A 17760-nucleotide genomic window follows, 5' to 3' on the forward strand; every position below is an offset into this window, starting at 1 on the left:
AACTGACATCAATGTGAATCAAAACTTTCCTCAATTAGACAATTATCACAAGAAAAAAATAAAAAAAAATAACGAAGTTCAAATGAATCTAGAACATGGAAAGACCTTTTAATCTTTATTTGGAATTCATTTCTTTTTGTTGATTTCTCTGTGTCTTTGTGTTAATGCCTTTGTGTCTTTTTTAATAAATAAAATATTGGTTGGTATCATTATCAATAATATTATCATTTAATTTAAACTAAATGTGATTGCAATTGTAGACCTTTAACACTTATCGCAGTTAATATATGTTTTTATGTTCGACTTGTAGGTTAGCAGTAGGTTCCACTTTTTTTAATTAATTTTTTTCCTTGAAACAAGTATGTTTTCAATATATTGAAATACATATCAGAACACACAGTACGCTACACATCCAGCCCCATTACCAACATTTTGACAAGCTGTACACGTGACTGATTCCAACTCTGATAGAATGACCGCCTGATCGCCATCACCTTGATTTAAATATTTCGAAAAATGTTACATCTTTGTATGAAATAGTCTTTTTGATGATGAGAATTCGAACGATAGAAATAAGTAAAGAACTTATAGAAATTATAAATTAAAGTATGAACTTGAAAAATATCTTTAATTAAATTATATTTAATATATAAAGGAAAAATATGCTTGTCCTCTTATTAAAAGATATAAAAAAACATCACAAATATCATATACTGACGTCAATGGATGGACTTAAATAACTGTCTTAATTGAGATGAACTTGTTGGCCGAGATGTTTTTTAGGGTTATTTTTCCTGAAAGGTGTGAAATGGGTATTATAAATTAATTTATAGAAGTGAAGGTTACATTTGATATTTTGACCTAGGAATGTGGAGTTTCAGATACGACTGTTAGTCCCTGAGAGTATCATCAACTCAGTAGTCAGTGCTTCTGTGCTGCCATGATTTTTAAAAAAACTTTGTTTAAATTCTACCTTGATAAATTAAGAAATTATTAAGAAAGTATGGTTTCAGCTACCACAGGTAGAGTTGACCCTAGATAAATTTTACTATTTTTGTAGGTTCCTTTTGATTAAATAGCTCTTCACGCGTTTTTGTTGTGTACAACTAACACTGGATCGATAACACTGTGTAAGGACTGTAAGTCCCTGAGGGTATCACCTCAGAAGCAATTGCTTCGGTGCTGAGATTATTTGTAAACAAATTCTAGGGTAAAGTCTCTGTTGATAAATTACAAAATTATAAAGAAAGTAAAGTTCCAACTTCTTATCAGGCAAAGTTGAATTTGGATATTTTGCGGTCCCGTTTGATCATATAGCTCTTTAAGTGTTTAGGTTATAGCTATTACTGGCTTCCATACATTTTGGTTTGAGCATTTCTTCTTAGGGTAAATTAAGAAAAGCGCTTCGGATACACGAAATTGATAAAGTATTATTCTCATTTACTAGCACTTGGTCGATACCTCAGCTTGGGAATCGTTAGCCCTGCGGGTATAATGATACCAGTTTCTAGTGCTACAGTGCTGACATGATTATGAAACAAACTTTGAAAAAATTGTCCGTTGATAAATTCAGAAATTAAAAGGAAATATAGTTCCAACCCCCTCAGGTAAAGTTGACTTTAGATGAATGTGGCTTCTTTAAGGTCCCTTTTGGTAAAATAGCTCTACGCGTATTTAGGTGTTATACATCCGGGGCTTTCAAATGTTTGTGCTTGAGCGTTCTCTACTAAGGTAAATCCAGAAAAACGCTTAGGACGCACGAAATTAATAAAGTGTTATTTTCATTTAGCAATATCAAGTTACATTTATTATCCACATCTCCTTATTTTTTTATAGGGGTTCTACAATGATCATATGTTTTGTAGCTCTCATTTTATATCTTAACAATTTATTATTTTAAAAGTAACAGACAGCTATGCGTAGGAATTTTTTTTATTTCAGTAATGTAGTACTGTCTGGTATGTTTTCATGACACGACCACGTAAAAGGGATTCTACAACCAAAACTTGTTATATTGACTTTTGCTTTACCTTATTTCGTTCGATGCTCTATTCTAGCAACCAGGAACGTATAAAGCTATAGTCCAAATAATTTTTATAGAGAAAAACTGGAACATGTCTTGTTGTATGTTAGGGTTTAAGTACGACCTTAGATATATATATATATATATAGTGTGAAAGACTTCATATGAATTCATATATGTATGTCCTTCCTTGTCAAAATATATAAAAGATGGTTTGAGATGGATAAATGTAGCTTCTAGCACTGGATCGTATGTGTTACGCTATTTCTCCACTTTAAAACGCGAGGTTGTCGAGAGCGGGGAAATAGCGTATTGATGGTTGGATCTGTTTTTCTAATGATTTTCAGACGATATGCAGATAAACTTAAACCTTCTTTTCCAATGATCTGCAAAAAGTAAAATAACAAAAATACAGAACGCCAAGGAAAATTAAAAACGGACAGTCCCTTATCAATTGGCAAAATCAAAAACTCATACACATCAAACGAATGGAAATGATGTGTTTTTTCAATGTTATTTGATTAGCATGGTCGCTTTTTGTCGTGACGTCAGAATAGGAAATTCGGAGGAAAGCAAGAAAATTTGATGTCATAATTGAATTTTGACCAATGAAAAACTGAGATCAAACCAACCACACGTTGATTAAATAAAAAATAATCAACAGGTCATGAAAAGGATAAATCGGCTAAGATTTAGAGAAAATAGTTTACATCAAAATGAAGATTTATACATTATGCAAGTCAGTCTGCTTTCTTAGTTCCAGTCGTTAAAATCTGCCTGTCGGTGTATATGTGATAAGATTTTCCAAATAGCATAGAAACGATGTTTTGTTTATGATTGTCCTTCTGTTTCTTTTGGAAGAATATTTTACTATGACTATATTATGGTAAGGAGTAATTTCTATCTAGATATAAAAAAGAATATAGGAATTGTTATATTACATTAAAATTCACAGTAGCATAATATATTATGAAAAAGCAGTAACAAGGGAAAGTTATGGTAAGAAACATTATCTGGCACCAGGAACACCAAATATAGTAAACTGATCCAATCCGTTCAAATTATGTTAATTTTATAAATAAATTAAAATGATAATATGATCTAGAAATTGTAGAACGGAAATGTTATTTGTGATGTCACTATAACGTCATAAATATGAAACTCCGAAATACTCTAGTATCAGATCAATCTTCACATGTGGCACCTGTCTTTGTATAAGACATCTTGCAGTAAAATATCTTTCTGGGTAAGGCTTTGGCTTATATCCAAATATTGTTGTCAAGTCTTCAAAATGAAGCTATTTTGACATTTTTAAAGTATCCGATACAAATAAAAGTTTGATGTCCTAATTAAATATGTTTAACATTTACCAAAAACAGTTCATCATATCTCTTCTACAGTAATGTGAAGCATTTTATTTCGTGTTGATGAGTCTAATGAAAACTTGTTCTTCTTTTCGTCGTTTTTCGTTTTTTGCCTTGGCGGTGTCAGGTTTTCATCGACTTATAAGTTTTGAATGTCCATTTGGTATCTTCCCTTTTTTAAAATTTGCTAGATATATGATACCTTTTAACATTCGAATTGAATTCAAGGGACAAAAGAAGTGACCTCGTATCTTCTCTTTTGCTTGATAGTCTGTATAGATAAAAGATATCAAACCGCTTTATAAATTCAGGAATAAACAAGACGCTGCTCGTGTTGTCGTGCTGAGAATACCCTAGAGAGAAGAATATTGGAAAATTCTAATTATTGGAAGACAAGAAGTATGTGTCTGACAGATCTCTAAAGAGCTCGCACGTTACAACACTTCACGGCCAAACTGCCAAATATAAAGTCATTCTTTTCTATTAGTAGTATCTGTGAAATGTATGACGAACGGACATCAAAATAATGTAATTTAAAACCTTCCTAAATTAGACATATATCACAAGAAAAAAAACTCAAACGAAGCCAAACAAATTTAGAACAAACAAAGACCTTTTAATCTTTATTTGGAACTCATTTGTGTTTGTTAAATCATGTCTTTCTTGTTCAATAAAATAACAAATTGGTTTGTTTCATTGTTATCACTTAATTGAAACAAAATCAGATAGCAATTTTAGACCGTTAAACACTTATAGTAGCTAAAATAATTGTTCTGCTAGCAATCAAGGTTAGCAACAGGTTCAAGAAAAGAATACGATTGTTTTTACTTGAAATAAGTATACTGTTTAAAGTGTAAAAGAAATATCAGGACACACAGTACGCTTCACATCCTGCTCCATTACCAACATTTTGACAAGCTTTACACATGACTGATTCCAACTCTGATAAAATGACGGAATGATCGCCGTCACCTAAAATTAAATAATTCGAAATACGTTACATCTTAGGATAAATGGTTAATGAGCAATCAATATAACCACAGCCTATTACCGGGTTCACTCACATCAGATTCAATAGGGACTTTGTTCCTGGTTACTTTTCAAATCAGGTGCTTTTGCTATCGTGTACAGCAGATTTTTGTCTACCGTTCCGATAGCCATTGAAATACAATAGATTTTGTAATTGTGTACAGCAGATTTTTGTCTACCGTTCCGATAGCCATTGCAATACAATAGATTTTGTAATCGTGTACAGCAGATTTTTGTCTACCGTTCCAATAGCCATTGTAATACAATAGATTTTGTAATTATGTACAGCAAATTTTTGTCTACCGTTCCGATAGCAAAAAAAGTAAACGGTCATCATACATATTCAAATTTATTTCGGAGTATTATAATGAAAGTTTTTCAATTTACTGTGTATGTAGGTTTTTTTGGCAGTGTTAGAAAGTGTTGAACATTCTAAAAAGGCTATCATTATCCCTATTGGCCAGGAAATACTACCGTGCCACCTTGATATATATTTCATAAATTAGAAAACAAATACGGGTATAAGATGCCTATCCCGTTTTTTAGACATCTCAATGTTCCTGTTTTGTACATTAAACCCAAATCATTAAAAAACATAGAAAAGGTAAACATTTCATTATGAAATTAAGATCCTCTAAATAGTTTCATTAAAAGCTTTTGGTTTAAGATCAGTTTCGGATAAAGATTGGTCGATGGTTGGTGTTTTACGCCTTTATCACCACTACCTGGTTATATCATGGCGGCTAGTTTTTTTAGTGGCGGATGGAGACTGAGAGGAAAATTGGCAATCCTAGTAAATTAAGATCGGAGTCGAACGCACCTTGTCACTAACGGTTTCGAACAGCTGCAGATGAATGAAGGAACGGACGAACGAATGGACGAAAGAATGTACAAAACAATGACTGCTTACCATCCACTTAAAAACCAGTGATATATTATATAGATGACCCGAAGATATTAGCTACATATTTTTTCAGTGATACAAGTAATTAACAGGGGAAACGTACATTTATGCATCATTCAAAACTTGTTATTCTTGAATTAGAAATCTTATCAGTCTCGAAGTTTATGTAATAAAACTTTCTGATATGACATTTTTGATGAACATTATATTTTCCTAATACAACAATACACTTACAAAAGATCTTCTGTAAATGTGTATCTTCTTTTGTAATTGCTAGTTGGCAGAAAATTTCTGGGGAGTAGCTGAATACATTATCTGAAAAATATACATCAAAATATACAATGATGCAATTGAATATATTGTGAATGTTAACCTCCAGCGGTCTGTTGGTTATTTGTGTCGTTCTCAGGGACCAAAACCCAATTGGCTTTTAAAACAAAACCATAAAACAGCGTTTAACACGTCCGGTCTGTGTTTTCGTTAGATAGTTTCTGCTTTGTATCGATCTGATGAGTTAAGCCCTTTTCAACTGATTTTTATAGTTTGTTCTTATGCTGTACTGTAACACCACTGTTCCAGGTTAGGGGAAGGGTTTGGCGCCAGCGACCTAGTTGAACCCCGCCACATTCTTTATGTGCCTGTCCCAAAGCTTAAGTCAGGAGCCCGTAGTGCAGTGGTTGTCATTGGTTCATGTCAGTCATATTTGATTTTCGTAAATTGTTTTGTTAAAAATTAGGCCGTTCGTTTTCTCAATTGAATTGTTTCATATTTTTCATGTCGGGGTCTTTCATAGCCGACTATACGGGATAGGTTTTTTCGTTGTCGAAGGCCGAACGGTTGCCTATAATTGCTTCAATCCACTCCATTTGAACTTTGGTGGATAGTTGTCTCATTGGCTATCAAACCACATCTCCCTTTGTTATATTTAATCTCATTCAAATGAACAAGAAAACTTGATAATTCACATAACGGTTTATTTAATAAGACCATCCAAAATGAGCCAATTAATTGGAAATGAGTAAAACTTGAGCTTTCATTTCAAAAGGATATGTATTGGTAAAAAGTAAAATTACAAAAATACTGAACTCCAAGGTAAATTCAAAACGGAAAGTCCCTAATCAAATGGCAAAATCAAATGACAAAACACATCAAACGAATGGATAGCCACTGTCATATTCCTGACTTGGTACAGGCATTTTCAAATGTAGAAAATGGTGGATTGAACCTGGTTTTATAGCGCTAAACCTCTCACTTGTATAACAGTCGCATCGAATTCCATTATATTTACAACGATGCGTGAACAAAACAGACATAATAGGTAACATTGTCAAAATTTGGGTACAGCAGTCATCACTGTGTCGCAATCTCAAATCAAACAAACATTTAACAAAGAAGCACAAGAAGCATCTATCAAATTTAACAACCACATTCATTGCTTACTTATATATGTATTTTAAATCAACCCATAAAGGATTGTTTTTGTTCTTCGTTTATCGCTTTAATGCGCTTTTCCATTCCAAAAGTGTAATTTTAACGATCTTTGCATAAAATATTGGTTAATTATGTTTCTGAATCTGTTAGATGTGATGTCTGTGTACGGTTTTACGTTTCTAAGATGTTTAATGCGGCGTTCACACAGTGCCGATTATGGCTCCCGTTTGAGATCAGACAGCGCTAAGACAAGAAAAGAAAAAAGTCGGATTACTATCCTCAATGATCAGGAATGTCCTATTATTGTCTCAACGCAGTCGTATACGTTCGTAACAGATTCCTATGGATCGGGAGAGGACGAACTAGCACCCCGACAGTTAGGTGCGTCCCGTAACATTCGGGGAAACTCATCCGATTTTGTCTAGTCGGGCTACAATCGTGACTATGTCGTGACAGATTCTGTTGTACCGGATCAAAATTGTAACAAAGTTCTGTGTTTTCTGGACGGTGTCCTGTGGAACGGGCACGATCTGGAGAAATTTGTCATCGCTGTTTTTTTTTTGCCGATTAGGTCCAGATTGCATCCAGATCTTGGCAAATACGAACAGCCTTTGTTCTGAAACAGTTCCGTTATTAATACGAAATTCGGCAATAATACCCACGTCAGAGTCCCGAAAATTACAGAACACGATACGACGGAGTCCAGACAAAGCCGTTTGCAATGCGGTACAGCAGACTGTGATAGGATTGCGTTCCAGTAGTACCTGATCATCCCGAATATGGCGATTAAAAAAAAAAACGGGACTATCACATAAAACAGTTTTTTAACGGATATCTACCGTCAACGTCGGTTTACTGTCTTATCAGTGTCTGAATTCTATCGGATCGCAGTCGGCAGAATCGGGACGCTGTCGGGACATATTCGGTCGTTTTTTTACCAAATGAAAGATACAAGTCGAATAAGAATGGGATTGAGAACGGGATAATCGGGACAAATGCGGCTAGAAACGGATGATTTGGACGTTTCCTGAACAACATCTAATTTTTGTCGTGATAAGATAAATGTTTTTACAAATTTAAATTAAAGCTTGAATTTCCAGCCACGATTCACCGGATCTTGATCAGACTTTTGACAAATTTTGATCGGAAATGGTCCTATCAAGGACGGCAGTAAAAATCGCGAATGTGTGACCCCGGCTTAAACGTCCTGAAATGTGTTTCAATTTTTTGTTGTTTGTAATCGTATTTGAGATGGTCGTGTATCGTATTTGTGATGGTCGTGAATCGTATTTGTGAGTGTCGTCTATCGTATAAGAACGCCTGTTGTGATTCCCTTTATTTTTATTTCATTAAACAGTACTGCTGATGACAATAGAATGACTGATCTAGTCATGAAATAGATCACTCTCCGTTCTTGATGGTTTATACATGCATTTTGACTATATATAGAGACCTAATAGAAACATTTGTGCTAATTAAAAAAAAAATATCTAACAAAGCCAGTCAGTAATAACATTTAGAAAAAGATGGGATAACAAATGATATAACATATATAACACATGGATTGTTGATAAACTATTTTTAAGGTAATTTGAACTCAAATGGATTCAGTAGTTTTCGTTTGTTGCTATATATCACATTTGTTTTTCGTTCATTATTTGTACCTAAATCAGACCGTTAGTTTTCTCGTTTCAATTGTTTTACATTTGTCATTTCGGGGACTTTTAAAGCTGACTATGCGGTATGGGTTTTACTCATTGTTGAAGGCCGTACGGTGATCTATAGTTGTTAATTTCTGTGTCATTTGGTCTATTGTGGAGAGTTGTCTCATTGGCTATCATACCACATCTTCTTAGTTTTATATTAAATAGTAGTAGTGGTGGTGGTAGTGGTAATAGTAGTAGAGTTAGTAGTAGTAAATTAATCTTACTAAAAAAATCTTGCGGTTCTTCTAAATCTGCAAAATAATAAATTACAAATGTAAATGTTCTATATATAATAACAGATACAAGCTTGCCTAGATGAGGTTGATTTGGGAAAGTCAATCCAATTAAATGTTTTGATTAGGGTTTTTGACTGTCGCATCACTTATCTATCTTAACTCTAAAGGTTGCCTTTGAACTTATGTTGATCTTTACTCATGATATCAGTGAAGCCGCATGTATAGGTTAACGTCTCAATTATTGTAAGAATTCAAATAAGATTAAGTTTTATTTTTTTCACTCAGTCAACTAATTTTTTCATATACAGAATGCTCATTGTTAGTTTATTCCTGTTTTGCACACTGTTGGATATACGAAGGATATGTTTCACTTATCGGAACAAAAATTTCACCTTATTTGCTTTGATTGTGAAATAACCCAATGCGCAACATGACGAATGCAACAAATAAAACAAGAACTGCTTATACTTCCGGGAACCTATATTTATCCCCCAATCGAGTTTTTGAAAGGTTAATGGTGCTCATTGTTTAGTTTTACATCTAGTGGTTTGTTGACTTTTGTTTGTCTTCATGTTGTTTTTAAACTGATACACTTATTAAAACAACCTACAGTATAATATTTTGTAATGCCTGATTCAGATTTTCATTGCTCAGTTTCGGCAATATGGAAATTAACATTATTTTACTGATTGAAGTGTGGGTATGGACTGTAAGAACTGTTTCACGAAGAAAAAAAAAAGCTGCAAAAATCTTTTATGGGTTTCAAATATTGCTTTAAGAAATTCGTGCAACTTCAAAAATCCGGTATTTTCAATTACCTGGGTTAAGTGTTGCATTTTTTTCTCTAATCAGAAAGAAGTATAGTAAGCATTTATAGTAGTTATATGCAGATCAATAAAAAAAATCACCAAAACGTGTGTTGCGTTCTTATAGTCCGTCATTATATGTCCAGTCTCAAATCTGTGTCTAATTCTATATTGCGTCATAGACGTCACAAATCTATCACAGTTCTCATGGACTGTTTTCTGTGTTGACAACAGAATTTTCAAAATATCTTCGATGAAATATGTTTGGTGTCAAAAACCTGTCGAAGGCCAAACGGTAAAATAGATTTAACATAGTGTAAATAAACATGCTTTAATATAATTTGCAATTAACAGTACATGTTTATTCTGTGGTTTGCCAGTTACTAAGAAGTTAGTTTGATCGAAAGATGTGATCAACTTATTTCTAATTGTGGTCTTAAAATAAAATTCAATTACAAAGTTTCAAAATATAAAAAAGATATAAAAACAAAAAGATTTATAAACCAAATCTCCGTTTCTTAAATAAAATTTTGTACAAGTTTAGAAATATTTTCTTTTTTCTCATCATTGAGGAATTCACTACCTGATAGTAATTTTTATATATTAACATTTCTTGGTAGTGTGTAAATGGTTTTTGTCCTAATGAGTCTATAATTATTTCATTATAGCAGATAGTGCTTGCTGCTCTCTACCTGTCTACTTATACAGAGATTGGAATGTATTCTTCTTGAAAAAGTGTTCATTTAAGCCACTGCCGTTCAATCGGAGTCTGGCATTCACTATTTGGCCTTTTCTTCAACCATTATTATAATATAAAGGAACTTTCATAAATAATTAAATAATGTTTAAGGGTGATTTTTGATGGATTACATCTTACGTCTTGTGGAAGGCTGTTCTATCCACGAATAACAGACGGTAAGAAGGAATTTTGATAAAAAGAAGTTCTACCGTTGATGTTTTGAACGTTGAATGCCATTCTAGTATTATATATAGTAATAACTTAGGCATATGTGTTGAGGTACGAGAATACAAAGATAATCAGAAACTTGATCAAGAAACATTTCGAGAAATTTAATAATTTTATGTCTGGAACTTCTTTCACGAAGACCTGTCATGAAATATTCTGTAATATTATGTCCATTAAAACAAATATTACAGTATTTGTTCCTGACGGGTTAAAGAGTATATAATATGTGTTCCAACAGGAAGAGATAGTACGGCATTGTTTATAACAAAGTTAACAAAGTTTCCAGAGGCCTGATGAAACTGATATAAATTTTTACAATTTGTAATAATGTGTTGTAACACAACGAGCGTATTAACCACAACGCATTCTTTATTTGCCTGTCCCAAGTTACGTCACATTACAGAAAGTCTATTTTATTAAAGGGAACCGACTTGAATAAACAAATGACCACATATTTGAGTGTCATGCATGACACCAAGGGACACAGATCTGAGAAAAAAACATAAATTTGAGTCTGCACAAAGGGTCACATATTTAACTGTCATGGCGCAGCGGGACAAGAGATCAGACAGAAATCAGAGGAAAGGACACAGATTTGTTGACAGACACAGGTCACTCTAACATATATTTAATACATCACTTTATAATAAATATGTGTACTGAGTTTATAGTTTCAAGTTTCAGTGTACCTTTGATACTCTAAAATTTTACGATCTTTCTATTACTCACTTGGATTATATAGATTGCAATATTTCGTAGAACAGTCTGAATATTTTGGTTGTTGGTTACAAACTGAACACATAATACCATTCATGGCATTGGCGGAATACAAATCTGCGCCTGAAAAAAAAGATAAAATGAAAACTCGTCACAATATCAACCAAATACAAATCTGCACCTGAAAAAAAGATAAAATGAAAACTCATCTTAAAATCCTACTCTGGCCTGTCTATGTTTCTTTTGGATCTTATGTAATCCTGATGAAGTTAATTTACATATGCAGATTAATAGCAACAAAAATAGTAAAATATACTTTTAATTTATATTTTACCAAAAGGCGAATGTGCTCGTGTCCATTTTAAGCATCTGAATTAACAAGAGTAGTATTCAGTACAATTATTCTAAAAAGACGATTTAGTGAAGATGCACCGAAATTATCCTGCAAATGAGTACTAAATTACCAAAGTATCAACATGGCGCTTTACATACCTCCAACTTTCTTTCGTATCATGTTTTATAACTTATAATGCAGCTCTATTTTTATTTCATTGTATTTACAAATAACAAATAACATCAATTACATGAAACAAACTTTTGTTCATTTTTAAGTTGATGATTAAGAAATTATTACGTAACTAAGGTTCCTACTCCTTAAGGCAAAGTTGACCTTGGCTGAATTTGACTATTTTTATGTCCCATTTGGTCATATGGCTTTTCAAGTGTTTAGGTCTTATAAATCCTTGACTTTTCCCAATTTTGGCTTTGAGCGTTCCTGGTTAAGGTAGTATGACAAAGCGCTTCGGACGAGCAAAGTTGGTAGTGTGATTTTTATGTAAGCTTTTTACTAAGACATGATTAAATGAATCATGATTAAAACCATTATCATTATCTACCAAAACAAATGCCTGACCATATCTGAAGACAAGCAATTGTTACATTAATAAAAACTAAATCATCTACATCAGGCTTGTATTCAATATTGATTTAAGAGACAGTGTGTAAGGCACCTACACTTCTTTGTTATACGAATGCAATAGAATATTTTACATATCTTGAAAAACGGAGAGAAGATACCAAAGAGAAAAACAGTCAAAACCATGGCTAAATAGAAAAACAGCGAAAAGACGAACAACAGCTCAAAAGCTTGAAGAACACCAAATTGTCAGTTAAGCAGTTCACGTTCAACTTATAACACCCGTCGTGTTGCTCATCGGAAGTAAACATTGGGTCATAAGTCGCATTTGATGATTTTTTCAATCGAGGAAATAGGAAAAAAGCCCACGTGAAATGAATTAAGTTGTTGTTAATTACATTGTATAATCTAAGAATATGCACCATATTATTAAGCCAGAAACATATCAAAGATACAAAGCAAAAAAGGAATTAAAAGAAAAAAATATCGAAATTAGTTTATAAGTCCAAATGAAAATACGCCATCTCTTTGAAACATGACATGTGAAAAGACTTTAGTTATAAAAGTACAAATATACCTGAAGCAAATTGAGTGCTCTCCGTTGTTGGCCTGGTTGTTGTCGTTGACGTTTGAATTAGTACTCCGCCTAGTGTGTAAAAAGAAGTAAATACTAGTTGTTAGGGAGACAAAATAAAAACAGGGATTCCAATATGGCTTCGTATTTGAAGTGACAAGATCAATAATTTTCACAAATAAGACAACACCACAAAATCTTTTAAAATGCTGATAAACGCTACATAAAAGGGAAAATGAAAACAAAATGCATTTTTAGATACACTAAAAAAAGGACAATAGAAAATAATTATGAACTCATGTATCACAGAGCTCAATTTTGTTTTAAAATTATCTCTTTCATTTCATAGCGTTATTCAAATCTTTTAAAGATTTTTTTATTATCGATTTTGAATTTTTTGCGTGTCCTATTCTCAAATGTTGAATTGTAAAGGTACACTAATGGTTTATGTCGTTTCTTGACAGGTGTTAATGCTTGAGTTAATCATAAATATGAAGCAGAAACGAATTCGATCATTCTTCTTTTGTTTTGTTGGTTGCACTGTAAATATACAAAACTGTCAATTATTACGCATTTGACTTAAGCTGTTCATGAGTTTTGTCCAATCTTTACTCTTATAAAAGGGAAATTAAAAGTTTCCAAAAGATAGTTTAAATCCTACCCGACTTAGTCATTGTTAAAGGTTCAATCGACTATATACAGGTTCAAAGTTGACCTTAAATGGATTTGGCTATTTTGGTCATATATCTCTTCAACTGTTTCGGTTCTCATAAATTATTGGCTTTCAAATATGCATGAAATATATAGTGTTCTTTTCATTTTTTTTTTTCAAGAAAATAACTTCTTCATCATTCAACAATAAACGTTTCATAGATGTTTCATAAGAATTTCAATCCTCCTCTTACCTGGGACAGTGGTATAACAGCACAACATGAAAATATAAAAATCATTTGAAAAGGGTTTGACTCATCAGATGGAAGCAAAACAAACAACTAACAAAAACAGGTAAGACATAAAGTAACGATCTGAGAGTACTCGCAGTTACTGAATGCTACCTCCAAGCCAATAACATCTTGTAAAAAAATCATGTATCCAAGACAAAAATCAGTAAGTACCCATCCACCGAATAAGTGTAAATATGTCATAAACAATCTAGGAAAACATAACCTTGTGCCAAAATATAAGTATCGACAGGATGAAGAACCGTTAGCGTTAATAATTGTATAGCATTAGTTTTAATCTATTAAGGTAGATCATCGGTATATGTTTCCCGAGATAGAATTTTCTTATACTTTGCCAGGATGAAGATTTTACTATGATCTTTTCAAAAATATAATAAAACGGATGGGTCACCGTGCTATTTTTCAAGCTATGAGTCGTTGAAAATTGCCTAAATTTGCTTAGATTGTTCATGAAAAAACACATTTTTGTGCATAAAAAGAAATCTATGAGATAGAATTTTGAAATAAATTGTGAGAAGATAGGTTTTATAATATGTGTTAAGAAAATAAAAGGAAAAAATGGTGTCACCGAACTTTTTTACTTGCTACAATTAAAAATTAAAAATTTCCCTATCAGTCCAGTATAAATTTTTTGCTTAAAGAGTTATCTCCCCTTAAATGGCTCAGTTGAAAAAATTGATTCTATAAACAAATGTTTGGTATTTGTTTAAAATTTTGAATAATGCAATAAATCAGCAAATTTTCTTCATATAAATAAACAGTCCAACCAATAAAATTGCACATTCTGTCTATAAATTTGCAGATTTGGGCAAATAACTAGACTGATTGTGTACTGCGATAGTACAATCCAAGATGGCGGTATCAAATTAATCTACCTTAATAAAACAATCAATGTTAGTACCGATGAAAACAATATTCAAATATCTAATTACAATGTAAATTGATAAACTTTGAGAATAAGTTTATTCAGAGGATCGAAAAGCTTACAAATACGGATTCAATTCTCCATTATTTCGCTGCTACAACGATTGCTTAGTATCATTTCTCGTTCTGTAGCTTTGAAAGGGTCATATTACCAACTGCATTAATGAACTATAGTTGACCTCATCCAGGGTTTAAGAAATTAATTCAATATGTCTTACATTCACAGTGAGATGGTGGACAGAAGCCTTGAGGACAAACAATCTGACACCATATATCCATGGCAGGATTCGCGAACATTCCAATCCCTCTACATGTAACTAAGTTTGCTGCAGCTGGTTCATCTGAAAGTTAACAAAAAAACTTTTTTAATCAGATCTTTCCTGAGAAAGATAAATCAAGAATGGCGCCTCGACGCACAAAATTTATAAAGTGTTATTTTCATTTAGGGGAACGTTTCTGTTGAAAAAAAAATTGAAAACAACACGTTTAATAATTTCATGCGTCCGAAGCGCTTTTCTGGATTTACCTTCATCAGGAACGCTCAAAGCCAAACATCTGAAATCCGAGGGATGTATAATTACCGAAACAGTTGAAGAGCTGTATGACAAAAATACCTAAAACAAATAGCCAAATCCATCTAAGGTCAACTTTGCCTGAGGGAGTTGAAACCTTAGTTTCTTTATAATTTCAAAATTTATAAACGGACAATTTTAGAAAAGTTTGTTATAATTCATGTCAGTACCGAAGTATTGACTACTGAGCTGAAACTGCTGAAGCAGTAAGAATATAAGGCACGAATTAAGCCTTAGATGTTAGCAACAGTTTTAAATGTGCAATAATAATGGGAAATGCATAAAATAAAAAAAAAATAAGAAGAATGCGGAATATATAGATAAGAAATTTAACGAATCATGAAAATAACGTCATGATTGGTGCCACGGTAATTCATCAAATGCGAAATTTGTTTTATTTTCTGAACACCTTTCACTTATGTAATGTAACAACAAAGTTATGATGATATTTGGAACCTCATCAATTTGAATTGAATTCCTGTCAAATAATGATCTCTTGCACCTATTCCGTTCAGTTTTATTGGTATACATACAATTATGATTTTTTTTAATCATAAACCGTAGTTGATTTATATATAATTTGAATCGGAAAACTTCAAAGCAATTAAATCAAATGTTTTAAAGACTACACTAATACTAGTAAATGCCTATATACACAAATATAACTCTGCAATAAAAATTGGTAAATAATCATACTTTAAGATATTAATGCCTCGTTCACACTTTCATTTAATTCGAATTGAATTCGAATCGAATGCGAATCGAATTCGCTAATCGCGTTCACACACTCTTCTTTTTTAATTCGAATTGATTCGAATTGGCTAAATCGCATTATCCAATTCGCATTAGAACAGTAAAGCGAATTTGACGCCGTAATTTGTCACGTGTGAATAATATTATTATTTTTTTTTTTTTTTTGTATTAATATCTTTTAATATATCATCAAAGACATTATAAACTTTTATTTTATTCACTTTAACTAACTAATTTTATTTTAAAATTATATTTTTCATATCGTAAATATAAAAATATCCGCTTTTTCTGTTAAGTATTTAAAATTCTAATACTCATTCGATAAGTGGAGTGCTCCGATAAAACGGAGGCATATACCAGAACAGAACAGAACAGAACGCGCATTGCAATTCGAATTAGAATTTACGTTTGGACGTTAAACGTTTCGAATGCGAATTAAACTAATTCGAATTAGTTAATGCGAATCGAATTCGAATTACGTGTGAACGCAGCATAAAAGGCAATAAAATTCAGAACAACAAAACGATAAACTAGAGACAACAGAAGTTGCGATGTTGACATATCGCTAATCGATAAAGAATATAACGTCACGGTACACAAATTGCACCGAGTACCCAAATTGCACTTATTTAGCAAAAAAAGCAGAGGAAATCTTACAAGTTTTCATAGAGACTAAACAATTTGCATTTTTATGATTTGACACTATGCACGTCTTTCAACAGAGGTAAATATATTTAAATATACACAAAAAGTTCACGGTATATATAAACAGATGAAGTGTTCACTGGAAAAAGTCAAATTTACGGTAACGTCGCGATGCGACGTCCACAAAAAGTCATCTTTTAAAAATTAACAAATATAATATGTTACAAGTATTCATTTCTTACAAAATGAATAGTAAGCATGGACTGATGTCAAATTGTTCTAAATATTTAAAGAAATAAAACAAAATATCTGTTATTCAACTTTTAAGGATGTGAATTTAAGCATGGATGCAATTTGGGTACTCCTCATTACAGAATCATTGATCGTTTGGAGGTCTGTTCAAACCCATTTTTCCATGATTCAATATGGATTCAAAATTAAATTGGTGGAACTATATAGTAAATAATGATACATCTACAAAATAAACACAGAATGGAAACTTTTGTCTAGATCATAAATAAACGTAGGTGAAAAACTATCAAAATAGGTGCAATTTGGGTACCCTCACGTTTCAAATCAAGATTTTAGAAAAAAAAAAGTCGAGTGAACTCCAAACGGCGGACAGAGTATAAGTGTCTCTGCCTATGCAGTTATCACCAGCCTTTAAATTCCACACTCTTTCAAAATGCCACAAAAGAGATGTTACATACTCGGTAAATGTACAGATCAGACGATTTTTCTGGTACTTAAAGATCTGACATAGCGAAAACATTATATTGTGTGTTGATACATTGACACATAAAATCATTCTTCCTAACAACCATGTCGGAGGAGGTTTTGCGTCAGAAACACTTACCCGTTTATAGCTTCCGAATGATGCAAACATGCACGCGCGTAACGCATCAATTGAGATATGGAATTTATATAATGCATGCACTCACTAAAATGTGGGTATTTGCTACCAAAAAAAATTAGTGACAGAACATCATCAATATACCTTAAAGGAACATGGCAAGACGCCTACTGAAAAAAGGATAAAAAAATAAACTTGACTACAGAGTCCCTGGTACATAAAGTGTATGGCGAGATCCTTCCTTGCATGGAACAGAAATATACAGTATATGATGGGGGTCCTGATTGCGTTATCTACTAACAGGCATATAAAAACTCACAAACTACAGGCTTTTGATTTGGCACACCAGACGTGCGTAAGTCTACATAAGACTTAAAA

The 17760-nt window shown here is 32.6% G+C and overlaps 1 protein-coding gene across 1 annotated transcript in view; it reads right to left on the reverse strand.

The window, feature by feature from the left end:
* Positions 1 to 3997: 3997 nt before the first annotated feature.
* Positions 3998 to 17760, reverse strand: part of LOC127719559 (uncharacterized) — a 54816-nt gene continuing 41053 nt past the window's right edge. Inside the window, exons 14-19 of the mRNA XM_052225777.1 lie at positions 14778 to 14900; positions 12677 to 12745; positions 11196 to 11306; positions 8682 to 8708; positions 5555 to 5635; positions 3998 to 4359 (exon numbers count right to left, since the gene is read on the reverse strand). Of these exons, the coding sequence (XP_052081737.1) occupies positions 4253 to 4359; positions 5555 to 5635; positions 8682 to 8708; positions 11196 to 11306; positions 12677 to 12745; positions 14778 to 14900 (518 nt within the window). The 3' untranslated portion in view covers positions 3998 to 4252. The remainder of the gene's footprint in view (positions 4360 to 5554; positions 5636 to 8681; positions 8709 to 11195; positions 11307 to 12676; positions 12746 to 14777; positions 14901 to 17760) is intronic.

The sequence above is a fragment of the Mytilus californianus genome, unplaced genomic scaffold (genome assembly GCF_021869535.1).
Source record: "Mytilus californianus isolate M0D057914Y unplaced genomic scaffold, xbMytCali1.0.p SCAF_11, whole genome shotgun sequence".
Classification (NCBI taxonomy): Eukaryota; Metazoa; Mollusca; class Bivalvia; order Mytilida; family Mytilidae; genus Mytilus; species Mytilus californianus.